Below are 26,240 nucleotides of genomic sequence, written 5' to 3' on the forward strand. Positions count from 1 at the left end.
CACACCTAAAAGTAAAACCTGGAGAAAGGTCCAACTTGTTAAATTCAGAAACACAATGTAATTGGCTAGGACAAGGTCCTGTGATCCTGGTAAGACAACTGACATCTGTTCAAGAATTGAAAATTTAAATTTATTTTTGGTAAGTGATATGTTAAATAGTAAATTTTTAGTATTTCTGGTCACATGATTCTGTCTCAGCCAGTTGCATTCCATTTCTCAAAGCAGTCTTGTCTCCACTATATAAATATTGAACCACATCTCAACAGTGTGTCACTGACCGCATTCCCTTCCATTTGCAATCCCACAGGTCACTTCTATTCCTGTTCCTTTTCCTCCTTTCCTCTTTATGATCATATAACATGCCTGTGGCAATTGTTTACATGTAAAAGTAATATTAAAGTAACTCAGCAGCTGGAATGAGACTTTTTAATGTCAATAAACTCACTGAATGTTCATTTTACAGGCCAAGCTCGGATAACCGGCGACAAGGGAGCAGGGAGAGGATGTCCAGCACCAGTGAAAAGGGCAGCCTGTCCATGGAATCCACCAAAGAAACCCGTTACTGTGCTGTGTGCAATGACTATGCTTCAGGCTACCATTATGGAGTCTGGTCTTGCGAGGGCTGTAAGGCCTTCTTCAAAAGAAGCATTCAAGGTAATAACTTGTGGAAATATAGTAAGTTCCTTATTCCTAGGGGATGGTATGGAGACTATAGATAGATAATGTTTTGTTCTCCAGGAATCATTCACAAGCTGACAACCACATGCTCACCCAAATGCATTTATGATCCTGTTTACTAATAACATTGTAATTGGTTTAGTCCAAGATTTAAAAAAACAAAACACTTCTCCTTTCTATCCTTGGGTTTGTGTATGTCTCATCATGGCACTGGAGAGGAATCTAATTTTAAAATAAAACTCTATGCTGAATCCTATTCAACACTGCTGGGTTGTTTTCTTTCCTCCTCCCGTCTTCCCTTTGCACATATACTCTGCACAGCTCTTTATGTAAATATTCCTTATCTGAAACAGCCTTTTTCTTGTGAATTCCCTGTCGGAGTGCAGCTTAATTCTTGCTCATTGATTTATAATAAATCAAGTGCTAGATTAGCAAGATAGTTCAGTTCAAGGCAAAACTTAAGGACATCACTTCTTTGAATGCAAACTCAGTAAGAGGTTTCCTTTTCAAAACATATTTGTCCTGCAAGCAGTTAGGATGGGGGTGAGGTGAGAAGAGTCACCCTCATGTCTTTTTCTTTCATGGCTGTTGCTGTGCCTTCTCACTTAGTATCACACAGGGAGGTACGGCATTCTGTCACAGAAAACTGACCCAAAAACTGCACTGTCTAGGTAAAACCCTGTGGAACAGAGTACACCTGGCAGAAGTAAAACTGAAGTCTGGTAGCTAAACCTACCCTGGGAATATCCTGGGTTCACAGTGTGCGTTGGGCAACTGTGACAGGGTCAGGCCAGATCACTACAGGAAGTGATAGAAGGCAGATATATTAGCTCCAGATTAAGCAGGTCCTTTTTCCCTGGGTAAGGTAACAGTGTGGTTCCAGAACAATCAGGAACTTGCTGGAACCAATTAAGGCAGGCAGGGTAATTAGGACACCTGGCTTAAAAAGGACCTCACTTCAGTCAGTGGGGGGCATGCAAGGAGCTGAGAGAAAGGACTGAGGAATACAAATGCTATCTGGCATCAGGAGGAAGGTCCTATGGTGAGGATAAAGAAGGTGTTGGGAGGAGGCCATGGGGGAAGTAGCCCAGGGAATTGTAACAGTTGTGTGACCACTACAAGAAACACTGTAGACCGCTGTGATCCACAGGGCCCTGGGCTGGAACCCAAAGTAGAGGACAGGCCTGGGTTCCCCCCATTCCCCCTCCAACTCCCTATTGGGTACAGGAGTTGTTGTCCTGGACTGTAGGTTCCACCAGAGGGGAAGGTCCCTGGTCTGTCCCCCGACCCACTAGGTGGATCAGCAGAGACTGCAGCGTTTGTTCTCCTTCCGTCTCCCTATGCTGGCCAGTGATGAGGTTAGCTGAGTGAACAGCTGGTTTGAGCCACTAGCAAAAGTGGCCAAACTGAGGACTGCCGTGAACCTCTGAGGCAAGCAAATCCGCCAATAAGCTCAGGACCCACCAAGGCAGAGGAGGAACTTTTGCCCAAGACCACAGAATCAGTTGTGTGACAAATCATTTGACTGCTTGGTATTTCATTCAGCTTAGCTCCAAATTTAGGTAAGAAGCAGTTAAAACTTGCTAAAAACCATACTTGGCCTCTGAGTTTTACTTCTGTAGGGGAAAAAGTTGAAACAACTGTTTCTTTCTGAATACAAACTAACCAAGCATGAAACTTGGGTGATCTCTATACATTACCTCCAGTTCATATGTGAGTGCAGAAGACTCTTGCAGCTTTTTTCACTACTTTGTAACACACACGAGCCTAATCCTGTGAAGTGCTAAATGCTTTGTTTCCAGTGGAAAAGGTGGGGTGCATGTCTAAACACTAACACTTTTTTTTAAATCTGTTTTCATTTCTTTGTATTTAAATGAAAGGACTTAAAATACAGCAGAACCCAATTAATTCATCAGCATAGGTCTTTTTTTCTCAAAGGTTTTGTAGCAGAGTTGCTATAGGGAGGTACCATGTGAAAATTTTGCTTTCAAAATGTTCAGTGCTTTTATTATTAGTACTATAAATAAGTGAGTTACAGATATCAATGAAATGAACGTAGCACATTTTTGTGATCTGTTATCCTTGAGGTTTTTAATCTGTTTACTTATTCACAAATTCAAATACTGACTGATAGACCTATTGCAAATTAAGGCCAAATAGTGATGGTGAACTGCTTGTATTTCTCCCACAGCGATCGGAATGGCTTAGATTTTTTTTGCAGCCTTTGGATGACTTTCTTATGTCAAATAGCTGAAAGCTCAAAATACAGCCAGAGTTGGATGCTCTTGTGCTTTTTTGCACTTATAAAACATGTATGTTTCATTTTTTTTTTGATTCAACAGCAGCATGAGTTAATGGCAGTGTCAAGTTCATCCTGTAGTTTTAGATTTTAAGCCTTTTGCCAGTTTGTCCCGATTACAAATGCTATTTTAGTGTTACATAGGGGTGTTTGTTCTGAAGATTATTATTCACAAATTCTCAAATGCTTAACAATAAAGCAAACCAGATAAAATGACCAATCCATTGCATGCCTGGCTTGGTGATTGTAAGGGTGTTTTTACCCCTCAAAGGCATGCAGGCTGTAGGCGTTTTTGGGCAGGGATGTGCTGGTTTGACTGACCTTGAATCCAGAGGTATGGTAGGAGTGGTTCTTGTACCAGGCACACGCTGCCAGAATAATTAGAAATGTTTCAGATTGAGGGTATGATAGAACTAGAATAATCTATTAAAACCGTTACGATTCCTTAAATAAAGAAATTGGTCACTGGCTGACACAATTAGAGCATATCTCAAACTGCAATGAGTTGTCCAGAGCGCTCAAAAAGGTTTTAGCTATTTTATTTTCTGCTTCTAATTCTTTAAGACCTCTAGGGAGGTGCTTCTGTAGGAACAGCCATTTAGTGACTTCTGCTTCTAAGAGTTGAACTGTGCTCTAAATTCAGGAAAAAACCCTCCCTGGCAAGCGCATACACCTACATATGCTTGTAATTATAAACCAGTTCCATTTATTTTCTATGGCTTTTTTTAAATAAGAATAAGGAGGGAAAATGGTTTGACTTGCACATATTCATAGATTTGGTTTCTTCTCTTTCTTCCTTTTCCTCCCTCCTCAATACCTCGGCACCTTGTTTAAACGTTGCTGAGTTTCAAAGTTTGCCAGCACACTTCAGGCTTTTCAGAACCCACAGACCTGGGATTTTTGCCTTTCTTTTCCCATAGGAAGTGACCTGGAAGGTAACGTTCTCCTATCTAAAATGCTATTCTAGCACTACAAACAGCCGCAGTAAATTGTACTTCTCTATTCACAGATTTAAGGCCAAAAGGGACATTAGATCATTTAATCTGACCTCTTAGAACACATGCCATAGAATTTCACCCAGTTGTCCCTCTATTGAGTCAAATACATTGTTTTAATCAAACACATCTTCCAGAAAAGCATCCAGTCTTGATTTGTGGACTCCAAAACATAATGAACTTTTCTTGGTAGTTTTGCTCCAATGGTTAGTTTACCCTCTGTTTAAAAATTGCTGTGTGTGTGGTTTTTTTTTGTCTGTCTTAACTTCCAACTACTTGTACTTGTTTGCCTTTCTCTGCTAGATTATCGAACCCTTTAACTACTATTCATATCCCATGAAAGTACTTCTAAATCGTAGTCAAGTCACCTCTTGATTATCAAACTAAACCGACTGAGTTCCTTGAGTAGGGCATTTTTGCCAACCCTCTAACTTCTCCATCCTTTTGGAAACGTGGACACATACTGCATATAGTTATGTCATGTTGGTTTTGTCAGCCTCCTATATAGAACAACTCCCTCCTCTTCTCCTCCCTCCTCTTTTTTTCCTCCCCTATTTATTGCTGTACTCCTTTGCCATCAAGGACATAGGAGGTGAATGAATTACTCTTGGTTTCCCAGAGCTGGATCCCGCAAAGTGCTGTGCATGACTGAGGTACAGGGCCCCTTCCACTTCCACTGATTACAGTGCGAGTTGAGGGTGCCTAGAACCTAGCAGGATTAAATTGAAAATTTCTCCCAAAGTGCACACATCTTCACCTCCCCCCTCCACCTACCCCTCATTTTCTGCTTCCTCCTTTTATCCCTTTAGCTGCAGGTTTTTATAAATTCTTTGAAATTTCTGATTTCTAGTCACAAATGAGGCTGTACAGTAAGGGCAGCTGGATAGGAAAAAGCTGAGACCAAAGTGTTCTTCTCTTTCCCCCCCCAGCTCCTAAATACACAAAACTCGCTGACTATGTGAATGAGCATTCCTTAGTCTCTTAAACCGCCCAGACGTCTGGGTCTCTAGCACTGCAGGGATAACCCAAAGAAATGAAGTATTTCAGTCATGCAGCTGAGAATGGATTGTATGTACCAGTCATGCATTCTGGGCCACAGGGAGGAGAACCTTTTGGCAGGAGATAGGGGACTTTATCAGTTGTTGACTTAGCTGCCCAGTGATAGTGCTGGACCCTGTTGAAATAAACGTTTGAACTGCAAACTTTCAGGGTTGGTAGTAACTCTTTTTTTGTTTCTTTTTTGTTTTTTTTTTTTCTTTTGTGTTTGAGGGTGGGGAGAGCCAAGAATGGAATTCCAATGCCGTCTTTTCCACTAGCAAAAGACCCCTAACGAGGGGTGCAGGTATTATTGTCACAATACCTTAACTCCAGGATTTTCAGCTAGTCCAAGAGGAGTTCATGAACCGCTCACACTGGTATTTCATTATTGCCTGCCGCCTCCTTGTATTTCCTTGTTTAACCTCTTTGACAGTAGCTACAACTGCTACAAATCATCCTGCAGCCAAGAAGGCAGAAACGTTTTTTAATAAGTTTGTGTACCCAGTAACTCTCCAGTGTGCCCATTGCATTGGTCTGATATAAACATCAACTGAAGATAATATCATAAGTATTATCAGAATAGTTGTTCTTGCATAGCTCCCACTGATATTGGAGCATAAATAAAGATTAAACCTCTGCTTCTTCCCCCCCCTCCCCCCCCCCCCCCCGAGTCTGGGACCATGGAAAATGTAATCAGGGTATTCTTTTGGAACAGTTGGGTTTTTTCCCAACCAGAAAAGAACCATTGAACAGATCTGACAACACCCTCACTTGTTTTATAAAAGAGGTGATTTACCTCCTAGGTATATTTGTTCTTCAGACATAAAGACGCTTGCATTATCCCAAATGAAAAGCTTGGAATTCTGAACATAAAATGTAAGAACACAATCAAGTCTCTAATTTAACTAATAGAGCTGATCCCAAAATTTCAACAAAAATGGAAACAATTTTTTTTAAACTTTTCCTATGTTCTGACCAGTTATAGAGCTAGGTGGAAATGAAACAATTGAAAGTTTTTTTTTTTTTTTTTCTTCCAGAATTTCAACCTCTCCCCTTTCTTTTTGTTTTTCCTCAACCCTCCCCCCTCCACCCCCGGCAAGCACGCACACAGTCCTACCTGCTGTATTATATCAGCATCAAAGGGCAGGTACACTTTTTTACCAATGTTTTCAGAATCTGAGATGTTGAGTCTTGGACAAAGAGCTAGATCCACAGAAAGACTTAGGTGCTTAACTGCCAATTTACATGCTTAAGTCCCAAATCTGGATCTTCAAAACCTCCTCTCAACTGTTGACTGAGCATAGATACCTAAATTCCCTGAGCAACTAAATTTGTTTGCTTGGGCAGGCACAAAGCTGCCTCAGTCCTGATGACTCTAAGTAGCTCTGTGCCTAAAATCCATCAGGATCCTTGAACTAGGTGTTTTTTTCCCCCACCTATCTTGTCTGTGGGGCCTAATACAATAAGCTTTCTTAGAGCATGCTACAGGATTGGGCCACACACAAAACAGCCGATAAGGAGAAAGTGATGTAACACAGATGAGACCTCGTCCCAGTTCGTGACTCCATTGTGCTAGGCCCTATACCAACATAGACCAAAAAGTAAGTCCCTGCCCCAAGGAGGTTACAATTTAAATACTGAAAGAAGTAAGGAATTCAGGATTATGTTCCATCAGATGTGTCTTAGCATCTTGTTCTGAGCTCACCCTGTGACTGTTTTTAGGATTATACACGATGGCAAGTTATGGAAATTTTCTGAAGCTTCTCTTAATCATTTTGATTTTGTCCATGTGTAATTCCAGTTCTTTAATAATTAGGCCATGCCGTATTTCCACTGACAGTGCAGCAGTAGTGCTTGTGACAGAAGTGGGACTACTGTGTAATCTGTAATAATGCTTTGAATATCAAGCTATAACAATTTTATGGACGCTGTGACTGGTCAATAAGTGGAAGTTATTTCATATAGAGGGTCTAAGATTTTCCTGTATGAATGCATCCCTTTAGTTGAATAGGGGTGGGGTGGGGGGGAACAGTAAAGAACATAACGGCCGTACTGGTCAGACCAAAGGTCCATCTAGCCTGTTGTCTGACAGTGACCAATACCAGGTGCTTCAGAGGGAATGAACAAAACAGCTAATCATCAAGTGATCCATCTCCCTGTCACCCGTTCCCAGCTTCTGGCAAACAGAGGCTAGGGACACCATCCCTGCCCATCCTGGCTAATAACCATTGATGAACCTATCCTCCATGAATTTATCTAGTTCTTTTTCAATCTCTGTTATGGTTTTGGCCTTCACAACATCCTCTGGCAAAGAATTCCACAGACTAACTGTGCATTGTGTGAAGTAAAGTAACAGGAGCTACAGATAAGAACATCCCCCCCCCCCATCCACACTTGAATGACGATGCTGGGACGTACAGATCAAAGGGTGGTGTTGTAGTAGTCGTCATTGTCGTGGTGGTGTTGGTCCCAGGGTATTAGAAACAATTTTTTATTGGGTCAACTGCTGTTGGTGAAAGAGACAAGCTTTTGTGCTTGGTTTTTCTTCTGGTCTGGGAAAGTACTTGGAGTCACAGCTAAATACATGGTGGAACAGATTGTTTAGCATAAGTAGTTAACACACACTATGAAAGACCATTCAAGGTGCAGTGTCCAGTTAACACCTCTGCAGTCAAAGGAGAAAAAAGGGGGCTAGTGGGTTAGTTTGTTGTAATAAGCTATAAATCCAGTGTCGTTATTAAGTCCATGCTTTTTAGTGTTTAGCAAAATTTAAGCTCCCAGGCTCGTCTTTTGAAGGTGTTGTGCAGATTTCCTTTGAGAATGGGGACTGAGAGGTCCAGATATGGAATGATCATTTTGAAAAGTGTTCACCCATGGTTGATAAGGTGTGTTTTGTGTATCATTTTTTGTGTGAGTTCTTCTGAATGCATAGTGACAGTTGGTGGGACAAACTATGTGGGTGAAATAATTTAGTGCACTAACTGAGGTACCCCACATTTGTGATAGACATGTGTAGGACCCATGGATCTTGAAAGGTGTGTTGTGGGAGGTATTGATCCTCCTAGCACTGGAGATATGTCTGCAGGTTTTGTATCTGTTCTGGCAGGGTCTGGTGCTGCTTTGAGTTGGTGTCCTGATCTGTAAGGAGCTTGCTTCTGATGAGCTTGGTGAGGTTGTGGAAGAGAGGTGTTTGAAGGCCAGAAGAGGGGATTTGAGTAGGATTTATTTCAGTGTGTGGTTCCCATCAAATGTGGGTTGTAATTGTTTAATGATACCCCACCCTGAAACCCATACAGGGTTGTAGGTGACGCTAGCTGTGTGACGCTGGAGGGTCCCCTCCCCATATTGAAACAGGTTCTCTATGTATTTGGGTGGCCCTTTCCATGATAGAATCTACTTCTCTGGTGGAGTGTGTATTTCTGGGTGGGGTTTTTTAAAGATAGTTTTAAGTGTTTATAAAGTGTGTATCCCAGACCTTTTCTCCTTGGAGTATATTCTTTGGTATCTGAGTGCATGGCTATTGTCAAGGTTCCTCCCCCACTCTGAACTCTAGGATACAGATGTGGGGACCTGCATGGAAAAACCTCCTAAGCTTATCTTTACCAGCTTAGGTCAAAACTTCACCAAGGTACAAAATATTCCACCCTTTGTCCTTGGATTGGCCGCTACCACCACCAAACTAATACTGGTTACTGGGGAAGAGCTCTTTGGACACGTCTTTCCCCCCAAAATACTTCCCAAAACCTTGCACCCCACTTTCTGGACAAGGTTTAGTAAAAAGCCTCACCAATTTGCCTAGGTGACCACAGACCCAGACCCTTGGATCTGAGAACAATGAAAAAGCATTCAGTTTTCTCACAAGAAGACTTTTAATAAAAATAGAAGTAATTAGAAATAAGAAATCCCCCCTGTAAAATCAGGATGGTAGATACCTTACAGGGTAATTAGATTCAAAACATAGAGAACCCCTCTAGGCAAAACCTTAAGTTACAAAAAAGACACACAGACAGAAATAGTTATTCTATTCAGCACAATTCTTTTCTCAGCCATTTAAAGAAATCATAATCTAACACGTACCTAGCTAGATTACTTACTAAAAGTTCTAAGACTCCATTCCTGGTCTATCCCCGGCAAAGACAGAATATAGACAGACACACAGACCCTTTGTTTCTCTCCCTCCTCCCAGCTTTTGAAAGTATCTTGTCTCCTCATTGGTCATTTTGGTCAGGTGCCAGCGAGGTTACCTTTAGCTTCTTAACCCTTTACAGGTGAGAGGAGATTTCCTCTGGCCAGGAGGAATTTTAAAGGGGTTTACCCTTCCCTTTATATTTGACAGCTATAGATACTGGAACTGTGAAGGTAAGTGTGGTGATCTGTGGGTTTCTTGTATATAACTGTCTGTGGTGTACAGGAAGTTGATGCTGTTGTGGGAGTGGCTCTGAGTTGATGGATGGGAGGTAGTGGTTGAAGCTGTGGTGGAAATCTGTGAGGGAGTTTAGGTCATCTATCCAGAGGATGAAAATAGCATCAATGTATATTATTGGTTTCTTAGTGCATTTGTTCAGAAATTCTTCCTCAAGGTGATCCATGAAGAGATTGGCATGTTGGGAAGCCACCCTAGTACCTACAGCTGTTCCCATGGTCTGGACAAAGTGTTTGAATGTAAAATTGTTATGAGCAAGGGTGAAATGGATGAGTTTGGAGTGGATATCTGAATGTAGTCCATTGTCTTGTAGATATTTGAGGCAGGCAGCAATGCTGTAAATGTGAGGAACATGGGATGTCCTCTCCCTATACACCATGGTGCCAAGGATGGTGTTCTGAGGGAGGTTGTTAATGTTGTGGAGTTTCTGGAGCAAGCAGATTGTATTTTGCCAGAAGCTGACCCTTTTGTGTGGTGAGTGACTTGAGCATGATTTCTATGAATCCTCATATTCCTTCAGAAAGAGTGCCATGGCTGGATATGGTGGGTCTACCTGGCTTCTCTTGTTTTGTGATTCTTGGGAAGCATGTAGATGGTTTCTGGAGTAAGATCATGGGTGATGAAGTTGTAGACTTTCTCTTGGAGTTGTTTGTGGAATGATTTGATATCCTTAAATTCTTGGGTGAATTGTGGTGCCATGTCTTGTGAGTTCTTTAGTAGGTGGTATCTGAGTTGGTTGTTGGCCTCGTTAATATAGTCTTCATGGTTGAGGGCTATGATGGAACCCCTGTTGTCTTTGATCACTACTTGGTGGCTTTTTAGGGACTATATGGCTGTCCTCTCTGTGGTGGAGAGATTGTGGTGGACATGATGATGTTTAAAGATATCAGTCAAATTTTTGTGTGAAGCAATCAATGTAATGGTAGTGTGGTCTCACCTGCGGTGGGGTGCCCAGTTGATTCTTTTTTTTTTTTTTTTTTTTTTTTTTGACGGTTGGTGTGGTGGTTGTGGGGGGTGGTGTCATTGTTGTGAAAGAATTCTTTGAGGTGGAGTTGGCAAAATTCTTTGAGTTCTCCACATGTTGATATGGTATCAAATTCTGTGGCGTGGCAGAAATTCAGTCCCTTGAGAGTACAGGTTCTTCAGCTCTGGTTAGTGGTAGTATTGATAAAATGGTTAACTTTGGGGTGCCGTGTATGGTCCATGGTTGGTTGGTCCTGAACAGTTAATGTCTTTATTCCTACAAAGGAGGGTAAGTTGCCAGGAGCGTGTGTGTGTGAGAGAGACAGTCTTAAACAAAAAAACACCTTGCTGGATCCATGGAATGATAAACCATAGGGAAAGCTAGAGATATGCACAGTCTGTTTTGCTCAGATATGTTTTTCTGAAATGCATTTATTTTAAATGATACTTTAGCTTTAAGGAAGCTGTTTGGTCGCTGATTACCATGGTCATTTTCCCCAGAGGGAACATAACTTCAGGCCCTGATGTTAAGTCAGACCTGCTGAGGTAACTGAAGTTAGTACTAGAGGATGCAGCCAAAACCAGTCAGTTTTTTGTGTAATTCCATCCTGAGACAAGTGATGACAGGTAGAAACTTGTGATCAAGAGGAGATACACTCAAAGGTGCAATTAGTCTGGTAACTGTGATAGTGCTGTTAGTCTATAATCTTCCAAATCCTTCTGAAACATCTTTCAGTAGCTTTTGCAAACCTAGTGTTTCTCTGTGGAGTCCCTTGTTTTTAATTGTTTTTTGATCAAACCCTCCTTATGCTCAGTGAAAACATGAGTATTTTTAGGGTAGTGATTTCAATGCAGAGACACAGATGTCATTGGGATTCAAGGGCATCAATTCTCTTTCAGTCAAACAACTTTGAGGCTGTTATAGAAGAATTTATGAACTTCCGCAACATGTTCTGGGATTGTATATGATGTTACTTTCTCTAAGGTTTAAATAGTATATTCAACATGCATGTGTCAATTTTAGGATGTTTGCACTTGAGAAGTTCTTTCACCTTTTCATTTTTATATCCTTTGTCTGCCCAAATGGCAAATGCCTTGTGTGGTTTTTTTTTTTTTTGGTCCTCCGAATTCTTGGATTGCATCTTCAGCAAGCCAAATACAATATTCTGCAATTCTATTTCATGAAATAGAATCAATAGTCTTATACAGAAATGTGTTTTTTCTCATGGTATGGATGGATGCTTGTATCCCTTATCAGTTCATTTCTCAGTTTCAGCTAAGCATTGTGCTGAAATATCAATAGTGTTGGGTTTTTTTTCTTGACTTGCAGCATCTACCAGTGGACCTGAATATTTAAATTACTTATAGGTTGAAGTGCTTTGCTTCCTTGATTTAGTATTTTGTGCTACTTTGACGGAATTTTAAGGTTACAACTTATCAAATTCAAATCATTGCCCTTTGATCTTTGAAATCACCACCTACCCCCAAAAAAGCAAAAACAAATTTCTTCTGAATGAAGATGCTGCTGAAAGGCCTGAAGCAGGGACAGAAACTAACCGTTGTGCCAATGTTTTAATTATGATTAACTATGAAATGCCTCACTCACAGGATTTATATTCATCAGTGTTCTGTCCTTTTCACTTCAGTGTACAATATTTCATTTAGTGATACATTTGATCTTGAGAAATCCAAAGAAACTGATTTGCTGCACTTAGAACTGATGTGTGTTCAATTTTGCCACAAAGTATACATTTTACTTAAATAGAACTTTCATTAGCTCCTAGTCACTCGATTTCTACCACTTCTTAAGGCATCTTAGATAAATCCATACACTTCTGTTTGCTAGTTACTAAGCCCTAGATAACCCACTTACAGTAATGATCATCTTTCATGCTGCAGTTAGAATGTTAGATTAATGAGGTTTCCTCAATGTCAAAGACTGAGAAGTAAGGTGAGCTAGCCAACTTCAAATAGAGCCACATTTTAAAGCACCCATCTACCTTCCAGAAGGTTGTGTATTGTGGCAAACCAAGCCGCTACAACAGCTCCTATCACCTTCTTCCTTCTTTTCAATATCTAATGATTTGATTATATCCACTAACCAAACACCTCTCCCAGTCACCAGTGTGTCTACCCAGTCCTTTCCAGTCAGTTTTCTAAGTTTCTTATTGTTTTCTAATTGTCAAAACAAGAATCTTGATATCCTCATTACTCCTCCTCACATTTTTTTTACAGTAGTGAAAGTTTTCATTCTGACGAGACTGAAATTAGCCTTTTCTAGTGATAGCATATATCCTTGGATAAAGTAAAATAGGTCCCTCTATACCCTTCAGTATTAAAATTTGTTACCTGTGCATTAATTTCCTCAGATGTTATGTCTATGCTAAGCTATTACTTAAGAAGCTAATTTATTATTCTGAATCCTCTTCTGAGTTAAGCACTTGGATGTTGGAAATAATAATACAATGAAAACTATAACACTAATAAAAGTTAACATGACTAATGATGCATGGAGACATTGGAAAAACATCAGTTCACATGTAATGAAAAATGCAAACAAAGAAGTGAATTGTTAGAAAAACTCTTACTAGGTCATATTGATTTCTTCAGTCTGCAGGGTAGTCTCTTCTCTGCATTATTAATTTTAAGAATGGCTTTGATTTGATTACCTATTTAAATGAGGTGAACTGCAAATAAAAGGAATATTAATTGGGTAATGGTAATTTAATCTCCTTCAGCTCCAACACAGTGCTGCGCTGTGTCTAGCCAATCACTGCTACGGAACTGAATTTTGTAAGAAAAGAGTGGCAGGTCAGAAATCAGCAGGCTACAAGTGACCTATCAAATTGTGAAGGCTTCAGGAGCATAATGTCACTGGAGGTATTTTGATAGTTTGAAGTCAGTTGTTGCCTATAATAAATATTGAGAGTACTCCGCAGAGGACGGTGTAATGTACACTAACAATAATACTTTACATTTCTATAGTGCCTTCCATCTGAGTATCTGACTTCATTTTACAAGCATGAATGAAGTAAGCCTCACCTACATTAGTGATATATGAACCATAAGTGGTGTTATGCCCATGTTGTGGACCGATAAGCTAGGCACACGAGTTATGTCAGTTGACAGAACCTGGAATAAAATTCAGGAGATTCTCAGTCCCTTTTTTTAGCTATAAGAGTTTCCTTTCTCTGCTCTACACAAGCATAGCTTTGCTTGGGAACTTTTGGAAGAGCAGCCAATGCTAGTGCATCTCTAATTTTCTTTCAAAATTTTGTATTCACTTGGACAACATATTTCACTAACACGAGGAGAATTCTACTTATTATCTGATCACATAAATTTGTGTTGAGTGATGAGGAGGTTTTTCTGTTTACTACTCTGAAGCTGTGCACACTTCTTGGGCAGAATTCCTAGACCTTGCTAACCAGGAATTGAAAGTTAAAATCTATATAATTTAATATTTCCTGTTTCCTCCTTCAAGGTATATTTGATTCTTTAGTTGGAAAGACACCACAAATGACATGTTTCACACACCACACTGCACTTCCAGACTTAATTCCAGGCTGAGAAGACCATGCATTTAAATCCATTAAATAAATGCAATTAATCTCTTCATATTAGCCATGTAAATATGAGGATTTCTGAGTGCTTTAGGGAGTTGTCAGGATTAGTTCATTTTTGTAAATTTAGATGTTACAAGGATAAACAGACAGAGGGCTGAGTGATTTACTGGAGGTCAAACAGTAATTTACAGTAATTGAATCCAAACGCTTGACTTTCAGACCCCAGCTCTAAGCAATAGACCATAATCAGTCTTTAAGACTTAAGGGTGGGCTTTTCCATACAGGATAAGGGAGTTGTGTCCAACTCCCAGTGACTTGGGTGCCTAGCTTCCTTGTGCTCTGTTGAAAATCCAGCTATAAGACCACTTATGAATTTCAAAAGATCACCACTCTTGTTTTATGAAGTGTTGATCTAATCATTTCATAAGCATGTAGCTGGCTTTTTTCATTGAGTGTGCTGAACAGAGTGTCCTAGCTCCAATACCAGTATTACTACATCAGCTTGTCAATCTTAATAGTGCCCACAGGAAAGCATTCTGAAGTGGCTGCTGAATCACCAGCAACAACTGGTATAGCAGGTTATATTAAATGTACCCAATGCCAGCTCATGTTACACTCAGTGCTATCTCAGCAGCACAGATATTCACTAGAAAAATAAGAGCTGAAAGGGCTTAACTCTCATCAAATCAGTTTTACTTCAGAGCAACTCTGTCTGCCTCAGTGGAGTTACTTTTGATTTACATCTGGGAGAGTGGAGAAACAGGTTCAAAGTTCTTTGCCTTTTAGACCTGAAATTTTATCTGAAAAGAAACACCTTTATAGCGCATTGGAGTGCTGATTTAGACTGCACACTCAGCTGCATCAGTGAAATCTCCACTGAAGCCAGAGTACTGGAAAGCAGAATTTTGGTCCAAATGTTCAGTTTTGATTGTATTTATTTTTGAAAAAAGTCATTTTAGTCAAATTGGAGAGCGCATCATAGGATAACTAAAATGATAAATGTATGGGAGGGATTCACCCGTGAAAAGACCTTTGTGTAACTGGTGACATTTAGCTTTCAGAGAAGACTAACACAACTTGATTGAAATCTTTAAACTAGCTAAGGGTTGTTTACTATGTAAACTTAACAAGTTTACTTTTATAATTAACCACTGAAACAATGTACCAACAGAACTGGCAATTCATTATTACTTTGATTTGAATCAAGACTGTACACCTTTCTAAACAATTTGCTGTAATTCAGCTACAAATTATTGGGCTCAAGGGTGTTCAGTTACATATTCAGGAAAAGGAGTACTTGTGGCACCTTGCAGACTAACCAATTTATTTGAGCATAAGCTTTCGTGAGCTACAGCTCACTTCATCGGATGCATACTGTGGAAAGTGTAGAAGATCTTTTTATACACACAAAGCATGAAAAAATACCTCCTCCCACCCCACTCTCCTGCTGGTAATAGCTTATCTAAAGTGATCACTCTCCTTACAATGTGTATGATGATCAAGCTGGGCCATTTCCAGCACAAATCCAGGTTTTCTCACCCCCTGAGAAAACCTGGATTTGTGCTGGAAATGGCCCAGCTTGATCATCATACACATTGTAAGGAGAGTGATCACTTTAGATAAGCTATTACCAGCAGGAGAGTGGGGTGGGAGGAGGTATTTTTTCATGCTTTGTGTGTATAAAAAGATCTTCTACACTTTCCACAGTATGCATCCGATGAAGTGAGCTGTAGCTCACGAAAGCTTATGCTCAAATTGGTTAGTCTGTAAGGTGCCACAAGTACTCCTTTTCTTTTTGCGAATACAGACTAACACGGCTGTTACTCTGAAACATATTCGGGAATAATTCAGTCTACTGGAGGAATTAATGAGTAAAATTCTATGGCCTGTGTTATGCTGGAGATCCCGCTAGGTATCTTAATGGTCCCTTTTGAGTTTTAAAATCTTTGGCTCTTCTTTATTTTAATTTAATTGGGCAAAGTAGACATAGGGGGTATTGGTTTAGATTAATAGGTATAAGAATAATTGCAGCTGGTTTTATTTTACAGAGGAAGTGCTGAATAAGTAGGATGGGCTTTCTATTAAAGTAGTGATTTTTTTCAAGAGTATTAAAGTATTTAAACAAAAATATTAGGTAACTACAGTACAACTTCAGTTAAGCAAACCTCCATTGCTGGGAACTCCCTTTGTTAAAAACAGCAATAACCACTGATGTCTGTTAATTACATTGAAAATTCTCTCAATCATCGCTTAGCCTGCCTGCCTCAGTTTCTCATCTCTAAAATGGGGGTAATAGAACACTTCCCTATCTCTCAGGGATAAATACATTAAACATTGAGGTATTCCGATACTACAGCAATCAAGATCATATAATTACCTAAGATTTAGCCAAACTTATGTACCTCATGATGATCCAACAATAGAGGCTATATATGAAATTAAATTAGATATGTTTATTTTCTGCTTGGGAGTGGCTGACTGAATTTTTTTGGGGGGGAGGGTCAAGAGGCACTTAATTGATTTTTAGTTTGTATCCCCATGTTGGCTATGAAGTGTTAGAATGGGGAAAAATACTATTATTCATACACAGGTAGTTTAAGAGGATAGAGATGTCAAGTGTCATTCAAAAGTTCCAGAAATAATAGGCCATGTCCAGCATCAGGTCCTACATGACTGTGTAACTCTAACTTTGTTTCTGAGCCATAAGGAGTATCATTGAAAATACTTACTTACTTGTCTCTGGAGGGATCGCAATGAGAGAGATGGTGGCGAGTGATGCATCCATTTTTTTTCTTTAATACAGCTGTTGGTTTGATCAAGTGCCAGACATTTAAAACAATTGTGATTTATCAAATAGAGAGATACTGAAAGAAAATGTCAGTTCCTTGCCAGACTTCTTCAGAGATTGGGATCTGCCACAGTCAAGTGGACTGGAGTCTTATTTTAAAGTCATCTGGAAAAAACATGCTGCTTTTATTATCTTGTCTAAAATTGAAAAGATGCACATTGGGGTGGGGAGGAATTTTAATGCACAAACAATGCTCTTGTCTTTTTCTCATTCTCATTCTGTTATATAATCTCTAAGTTTAAAAAAAAGCCATTTTAAAGTTTGGGCTCAGAGGCTGGTGGAAAAACTCTCCACTGATCTGCTATAATAGAAAATAATCAGATGTATTTCTAAAGTAATGCTTTGCATTTTGTCATTCTTTACAGACTTCTGTGCTTAATGATTATGAAATAGTACAGATAACAGCAAATTGCGTCCGCACCAGTTCTTGTGCAATGTGTGCTCTCCAAATCTCTTGCTTCAATTTGTCTGGGTAACTGGATTGGCAGAAGGAGAGGTGAAAGGCAGAGAGGAATCTCCTTAGTTAGTTCAAGTCAAATCTTATTGAAGACATAGGATTGTTCAGACTTGGAGGCCTTTCTGAACATGGAGATGGTTTCACTGGAATTTGAAAGTGACCTACAAAATCTGGCAAATGGGGCAGCACTTAATATACTTTAGTAGCTGAAGGCCCATGATGTTACATGGGTGTGGCAGCTGAGCCACACAATCCAGTCTATCGAGTCTACTTCATTACAACCAATGAGATTGTTGCATGTAAATTAGCTGTAGAATTAAGATTGGTTGGGTTACCTCTGGACTAGGACTCTTGGCATGATGCAGATATGTGCCTTACTGTATCTGTACATCACATAGGTGTAATTAGTAAAAACAAACTTGCTGAGAACATACTGCAAATCCAGTGATTGAACCTGGTAGTAATCTAAATAAAGAGCTCTCAGCCACACTTGTAGCTGTTTTCATCACTTCACACTGACTCAACAGACATTCTGTCTGTCAGAGTGACACACACACACACTACTCTGCAATTGAGAAATTTAAATCCTGTATGATCAGTTTCACTGTTGCATTTCCTCCCTTTTAAACCTCAAAATTGAAGCTCTGTAAAATATTCAAATGAAAGCCCAAAAGTACTCAAAATCAGTTTTGGGTCAACTTTGGTCTGCATTCACATACCCAGTTCTATGCTAAGCAACGCTGAGGTTTATGTAGATAGGCTGACTGAGAAGAGGGAAGTTTCCTATCTTGCTCCATCAACATCTCTTCCCCCCCACCCACCCTTTTTTTTTTTTTTTTTTGAAGATAGCTAAGATGAGAAAAGAGAAGGAGTACTTGTGGCACCTTAGAGACTAATATGTATCTGAGCATAAGCTTTCGTGAGCTACAGCTCACTTCATTGGATCACGAAAGCTTATGCTCAGATAAATTTGTTAGTCTGTATTCGCAAAAAGAAAAAAAGAGGACTTGTGGCACCTTAGAGACTAACACGGCTGCTACTGTGAATCCTGTCATTAAGATGAGAAAGAGGCTCTAAAGTTTGCTGGTGGGGAAGAGTGTAGCTGAGCAGTGAATCCCCTGAAAACTTGAATTCATTACTTTTGTATTACCATACTACCAAGGAGCCAGAAGAAAAAGATGGCTGATCCAGAGAAGAGCTTAGAATTTTAACATGAACCCTCAAACTTGCAAAGGCTAATTTCATTCTTCCTTCAAGGAAATGGATTGATTTGTATGACTTGTCTTGCTCTTCTCAGAATACTGGGCAGGTCATCAGCTGGTATAAATTGTTCTAGCTCTATCAACTTCAGTTCAGCCTTATAAAGGAGGTCTGGATGTCAAACCTATTTTATGACTTAGCGACTGGTCTGAAATTGCTCAATTGCTGACTTTGAATATCTTTTTTTGGCTTCTTGTCACTGCAGCTGACTATCCCAATTTTGTTTCTTGGAGTGAAACTATAAAGCAAAGACATGTATAAATTACAATAGTACTTTTTAGATTTTGATCCTTCTTTCTTTCTAAGTCATTCATCAGTGTCTTTGTATTCTCCCCTGAAAGGCCGCAAAGTGAGACTCAATTGCTCACTGGATGAAAAGAAAATAATGAATGTATACGATACCAGAGGCCCTTTACCACATATTAAAAACTTCATCTTACGTACAATAAGCAGCTTTTTAGTTTAAATTTAAAAAGTGATTCAGCATTTCCTCCAAAGTTCAGGGGCCTTCAGTTCATATTATAGACATACACAATTTTGGTTATTGTCTGGTATTTGGGGACACAATGAGCAGTTTGTGAGCTACAGCTCACTTCATCGGATGCATACTGTGGAAATTGCAGAAGACATTCGATGAAGTGAGCTGTAGCTCACGAAAGCTCATGCTCAAATAAATTGGTTAGTCTCTAAGGTGCCACAAGTACTCCTTTTCTTTTTGCGAATACAGACTAACACGGCTGCTACTCTGAAAAATGAGCAGTTGTCAGGGAGGTAGGTGTGACCTTTTATTTAGTGGGGACTGTCAGGAAGTGGGTGGGAGACACTAAAGAAACTTTGGAGACAGATGTGAACTGGCAGTTCCCAACTGTCATTCGACGTGATGTGTGTACACTCTGGACTAGTGTCTAAACCTCACCACCTTTCCAAGGATTCTTCTTTATTTCTAAGTCAAGACAACAAATATAAACCTTACTCTGAACATTTGAGATGATTCTTCTAGGGTTTTGCCTGGCAAAACTTTAGCCTCAACCCCAGCCTGTTTGCCTTAGAGAAACTCCACATTTTATCTTTTTTGAGCTGGACTAATGAAATACTACTGATGTGGCTGTCGAGATGGGTCCATAGAATAGCTTTATATCGCCAATGCAGTACCCTAGAACCTACTATCCTGATACAACTGGGATGAATGCCTGAAATAGCAACATTTAAAATGAACATTTGGCTGAAATTAGCCGAATTAATATTTAGCCACTGCAGTCAGTTTATATTGTAACTGTGTGTCTCTTATAATTCTAGTGACTATAAATTGTATGTGAGAGTGTTACAGGACAGAAGGTGGTGGCATCTAATTATACAAAGTGTCTGAAACCTTGTGCTTCTGTACTGAAATCTACATTGGTTTCAGTTTAGGTTTTTGTGGTAACTACACTAATTAAATGAAACATACTTTTAAGTTCATCATTTATGGGATAGATTCTTATTTTCCTTGACTGAAGTGAAATGAAAGTCATCCATCAAATTAGAAATTAAACTTTTTGTGGGAGTGCTCACAGAACAATATTAGGATAGGCCAGTAGTTTAAGTCCCAGTGACTGAAAGGTGGTACCATCTGATGACTGTTTACTAGCCTATGTGAAATGAACTGATCTCAATCAAATTTCTTGTGGAGAAGTGTTCACTTACACAACCACTATTACCATTTGCACTATCTGCATCCTTGCTATCCACCCAGATGGAATCATTGGTAGGGCCAGGGCCTTTGTCAATGAGGCAGGCCCCTCATAGGAACTGTACAATGCAAGTATTTTTTAGAAGTGCAATGGGCCTGGACTTAGACACTTGACACTTCTCTTTTGATGACTCTTAAGAGAGCACCGTTCACAACAGAAGTGTTTTAATGTCTTTTTCATACAGCGTGAACAACAAGAACTAGTCTCTGATCATGAGAGAGAACCATTTTGGCCTAAACTGAATCACCTTGGTCTCGTTGCTATTGCCATTCTGCTTCCTCAAACCCACCCTCCCAAATGTTCGTTGCCTTTGCGTGTGGTTTCACCTCTATAAGTGGAATGCAAGCTCTTTGCAGAAGGGACCAGATTTTGTAAACTGTTCTGTAGGGTGCCTAGTACAGCTTTAGGTGCTGTAAAATATACTGAATACTCTTCTACTAATTAATAAGGCAGACTTTTAAAAACTGAGCCATGTAAACCCATGATATCTCTAAAAACACGCACAATAGGAAAGCTAACTATTTAGGCCTCAGTTCAACAAAACACTTGGGCATATGTTAACTTTGATCTCAATGGAACTACCACCTCCCTTCTTAAAGTCAAGTATGTCATTAAGTAGTTTGAGTTGAAGGGCTAGGTCCTGCTCTTGGTCTTGATGTGAGTTTAATCTGTTGACTGCTATAGGAGCAAAGTCGGGATCTTTAACCGTCAAGATAAGCAGTAACAACTCACAATAAGGGGTGTGCTTACATACTCTTCTCCATTTCAGAGCTCTCACATTTGGTTTATAAACTGAGACTGAGGAATGGGGACAAGATTTACAGTGGTGTGTGTTTTGGGTTTTTTTGTTGTTACTTTACTTATTACTAATAAATAGCACATCTTTATGTGGTTGGAACTGCTCTTTTTCCAGCTTGACTTTTTTACATGTGGAATGTTTTGAATCAGATACAGAACACACTGTATAATACTAGAAGGAAGTGGAAAATTTTTAAAATGGGTTTGCTTAGATTGAGGTAGTATCTCTGAAATATATTTCTTGAGCTCAGTCCTGGAGCACAGCCTGCAGATTCAGGTTGTTCTAGTCACACCACTCTATTAGCCAGGGCTTATAAATAATATTAATTCTAATAATTAATATGCCTATTTCAGGCAGTGTGTGGTCTGCTGTCAGCATATTAGCAAGTCACCAGTTCTGCAGCTGATTTTGATTGGATCCCAATTATGCAGCATAAAACAGCAGATGTTCTTGGTGTAATCTGATAGCCGTTTTTATTCTGTATTTTCTAATGTATAATCAAGGATAGAGGGTTTGATGAGACCAAGGCCTCTGTCAAGCCCCCACCCCACTCTACCTCAGACTGCTCCCTGACCTGAATAAGGAACAAACAGTTCTGCAGTAAAATTGTTTCATTCTGTGCTGTACCTTTTCCTGTTTAGTTGGGAAAAATAAAGATCTGTTTGACAGTGTTTTTCCATCCTCTGCAAACTTTCTCTATAACTGGATGGTTGTAGGGAGGGGTGTATGTGTGTGTTTTTAAATAGGTGAGACAAGAAAAATCCTTGTGCATAAATGTAATACATCTTACTAGGAATAGATAATAAGCCTATTGAAAGTAATAGTGTCTATTGTGGCAGACCTGACTCTAGGGTAACTGTCATCAACCGGTTTCAAATGTAGTGGGGCTCACAGTGAAAAGGCACTACTGCTGGAATACTCTAAACATTGTCACTTTTAAAATGTGTAACTTAACTCAAGTTGAAGCCCACCTAGATATGAAATGCAATTAGTTGGTTTATATTTGTCACTTCTATATTATGTTTTTATGATTTCATGTATTTTTTTTCACTGCCCAAAAGTGTAGTGGGTGCTAAAAAATATTCTATGGTCCTTTCTATTCCAAGGACCTTTACAGTACTTCACAATTGGTTACCTAATCCTCCCAACAGACCTGTGTGGGAAGTAGGTAGATATTTCACCTATTTTCCAGATGACTAAACTTGAGGCATAAAGTTACTTTCCCAAATTGCCTCAAGTCCAGTGGTAGAGCTGGTAATAGAACACAGAAGTCCTGCCGTCAGTCCTCTGCTTTGCTTTGACTATTAGAATTGTGATGTCCATTCTTTTTATTAAGTAAGTGTTTTGACATATTTCTAACACTACTTCACTATAGGATACTGAAAATGGAACTTGCAATGGAAGTATAAATTCTGTCCTCACTATAGAGCCGCCACCACCAACACATCCATTAATAAAGCACAAGTATACACCTAATATGCTTGTTTAGGGAAAGTTATCAAATTTCTTATGATTAGAGTGGTCATGAAAAATACTCAATGAGAAATTTAAGATAAAGTATTACAGGAACTCTGGAAAATACTGTTAAGGGATTGTCGGTCTATTTTTCATTAATTCTACTTCTATATTTTTCCTCTGGCTTTACAGGGCACAATGACTACATGTGTCCTGCTACTAACCAGTGCACCATCGACAAGAACAGGAGAAAGAGCTGTCAGGCCTGCCGGCTGCGGAAGTGCTATGAAGTGGGAATGATGAAAGGTGGTACGTACACAACAACAAACACACTTTTTAGCACTGATGGCTGCTTAACAGGACAACCAACACAATTAAGCAAAGACAACTGTTGTTGGCCAAAAAATCCCAACCATGAGTAAATGAGGGTGATATCCTGGCTGAATTGAAGTCCATGGAAATTTAGCCATTGACTTCAGTGTGAATAGGATTTCACCCCTAATATTTTAAAATTTGTTTCCTCACAAGTGGATTTGTCTGGCCGCAGGCTATCATGAGTGAAATCCAGTCCTAAATGTTTGTTTTTCTGCAATATGCCATTCAGCGCTCTGTGAAACACATTGATGGTCTCAGTTCAGGTCCCAGTGGACAGGTATCCACATAGTAAAACCCAGCATCGTTATTGCCATCTTGTTGACTGTTTCTGAGGGTAGGCCAAGACTTGTATGGGAACAGACTGTTAATTATCTTGTATCTAGGTCAGGTATGAAACATATTGGTGAGGTACTTTGGAGAAACTTGCAGTACTGCTGCTCTTACTGCACTACTTCTGTGGATTTATAAAGGGTTGCCACCTTCAGAGCTGTTCTAGCACCCTGCAACGGCACACAATGCACCTGAATTAATTTCCTTTTCCGGTACTGAAATATTCAGGACCTGATTCTCATCTCAGATACACTGAGCTAAATCACAAGTAATTACACTGAGACACTGGAGTTACGCTGGTGTGAGAGAAGAATCCGCCTTAGATGTCAACAGTGGTTGCTGCACATCCCAAAACTGATTGTACTAGAGATATCTGATGATTAATGTTTAGACTAAAAGTTTTTATAAATAGAGGACACTGCCATCAAATAACCTTTATTATACTGTTCTCAGAGCAAAGGTTCTTTCCAAGAGACCTTTGGGATGTTTTAATGAGTTTTGAGCATTTCCCCAGTAGACGTCGTCTCTCCCTCCTTTAAATTACCACTCCTTTTTGTTAAAGAAACAGACAGAAAGCAAGGGGAGGGGACAGGCAGAGATGAGAAAAATTAATTGCAACTAATCATGTGAGTGATTGCGTTGTTAAACAATAGAATACCACTTAAATATTTTTGAATGTTTTCTACATTTTCAAATATATTGATTTCAGTTACAACACAGAATACAAAGTGTACAGTGCTCACTTTTATATTTTTGACTATAAATATTTGCACTGTAAAAAAAATAGTATTTTTCAAGTCACCTAATACAAGTACTGTAGTGCAATCTCTTTATCATGAAAGTTGAACTTTATAAAGTAGAATTATGTACAAAAAATAACTGCATTCAAAAATAAAACAATGTAAAACTTTAGAGCCTACAAATCCACTCAGTCCTACTTCAGCCAATTGCTCAGACAAACAAGTCTGGTTACAATTTGCAGGAGATAATGCTGCCTGCTCCTTGTTTACAATGTCACCTGAAAGTGAGAACAGGCGTTCACGTGGCACTGTTGTAGCCAGCATCGCAAGATATTTACGTACCAGATGCACTAAAGATTCATGTCCCTTCATGCTTCAACTACCATTCCAGAGGACATGCGTCCATGCTGATGATGGATTCTGCTCAATAACGATCCAAAGCAGAGCAGATCAATACACATTCGTTTTCATCATCTGAGTCGGATGCTACCAGCAGAACATTGATTTTCTTTTTTGGTGGTTTGGGTTCTGTGGCTTCCACGTTGGAGTGTTGCTCTTTTAAGGCTTCTGAAAACGTGCTCCATACCTCAACCTTCTTAGATTTTTGAAGGCACTTCAGATTCTTAAACCTTGTGTTGAGTGCTGTAGCTATTTTTAGAAATCTTACATTGGTACCTTCTTTGCATTTTGTCAAATATTCAGTGAAAGTATTCTTAAAATGAACATGTGCTGGGTCATCATCCGAGACTGCTGTAACAAGAAATATATGGCACGATGAGGGTAAAACATAACAGGAGAAATACGATTCTCCCCCAAGGAGTTCAGTCAGACTTAACGCTTTTTTTTTTTTTTAAACGAGCGTTAGCAGCATAGAAGCATGTTCTCTGGAATGGTGGCCAAAGCATGAAGGGGCATATGAATGTTTACCATATCTGACATGTAAATACCTTGCAATACCAGCTACAAGAGTGCTATGCAAATGCCTGTTCTTTCAGGTGACATTGTAAATAAGTAGCAGGCAACTTTCTCTCCTGTAAATGTAACCAAACATGTTTGTCTTAGTGATTTGGCTGAAGTAGGACTGAGTGGACTTATAGGTTCTAAAGTTTTACATTGTTTTTGAGTGCAGTTATGTAACCGAAAATCTACATTTGTAAGTTGTGCTTTCACAATAAAGAGACTGCATTACATCATGTGTATGAGGTGAATTGAAAAATACTATTTCTTTTGTTTATCATTTTTACAGTGCAAATATTTGTAATAAAAATATAAAGTGAGCGCTGTACACTTTCTATTCTGTGTTGGAACTGAGATCAATATATTTGAAAATGTGGAAAAACATCCAAAATTTAATAAATTTTTAATTGGTATTCTATGTTTAACAGTGCAATTAATTTTGAAATGCAGGGAATTATAAAACTGGAGATTAGATGCACCTCCTTTTAAAATGGAAGGAAGATAGTTACTGTGTTTTTAATGAAAATATTTCAAAGTCCCATTTATTTAAAAAATTACTAACCTTATCTAAACCTATTTGTAAAGGAAGTCTCAGTAATAGTATCTTGCAGAGACTTAAATCTGAATGGTGGTGTCTTCTGAATGTTCAGAGAGGGTTTCCAGTGCTCATTCTTTTATTTTCTCAGGTGAGAGAGGTTTGGCTCAGGACTCCAATTTTAGGCTATTCAGAATGTTTCAGCTTTTCTCTGTCATTATTTCTATCATCCTGGTGATTCAGAGCAGCCAATTACTCCCTTCATTTGGCTTCTAGCTTTGGACTGAAATAGAACTCCAATAATTGATTCATGGAATGCATATGTGTGTATTGTGGCTCTCAACTTAATATTCTGGAGCACGTGATTGGAGTTTATTTCCATCATGAAAAACATAGTCCTTGCAGAACAAAACAACAAAAAAATACAGTAAAGAAATATTAAGGCTATATAGTTAAGCAAGCAGAAAATATCACAATTAAGGCTGCAGCTGCTACCTTAACTCTGCCCTCTTGTATATATGCAATATCATCTTCAGCTATATGATCATATACGGTTTCTCAAATACAACATTTTGTATCATTTTATGCTACCTTACACGTGATCTTTTCATTCATTTATATTTACATTGCTTTCATTGTCAGAATAATCCAGTATATCTCTATTGAGTTAAGGCTTTTTGATATTCTCTTTCCTCTTAAGTATGCAGTCTAATTTTCTCAGCTGTGATATATTTAACAGCAATGTACATATGCTTCTATTTTTTTAAGCAGCAGTATAGCCTTAGCACCAGT

At 39.1% G+C, this 26,240-nt stretch overlaps 1 protein-coding gene across 2 annotated transcripts in view; it reads left to right on the top strand.

Moving 5' to 3' along the window:
* ESR1 (estrogen receptor 1) overlaps positions 1-26,240 on the top strand; it is a 296,887-nt gene that overhangs the window by 147,262 nt on the left and 123,385 nt on the right. For both annotated transcript variants that reach the window (XM_074948629.1, XM_074948628.1), the window contains exons 3-4: positions 464-654; positions 22,704-22,820. In XM_074948629.1, coding sequence (XP_074804730.1) covers positions 464-654; positions 22,704-22,820 — 308 coding nt within the window. The remainder of the gene's footprint in view (positions 1-463; positions 655-22,703; positions 22,821-26,240) is intronic.

Source organism: Natator depressus, chromosome 3, assembly GCF_965152275.1.
Source record: "Natator depressus isolate rNatDep1 chromosome 3, rNatDep2.hap1, whole genome shotgun sequence".
Classification (NCBI taxonomy): Eukaryota; Metazoa; Chordata; order Testudines; family Cheloniidae; genus Natator; species Natator depressus.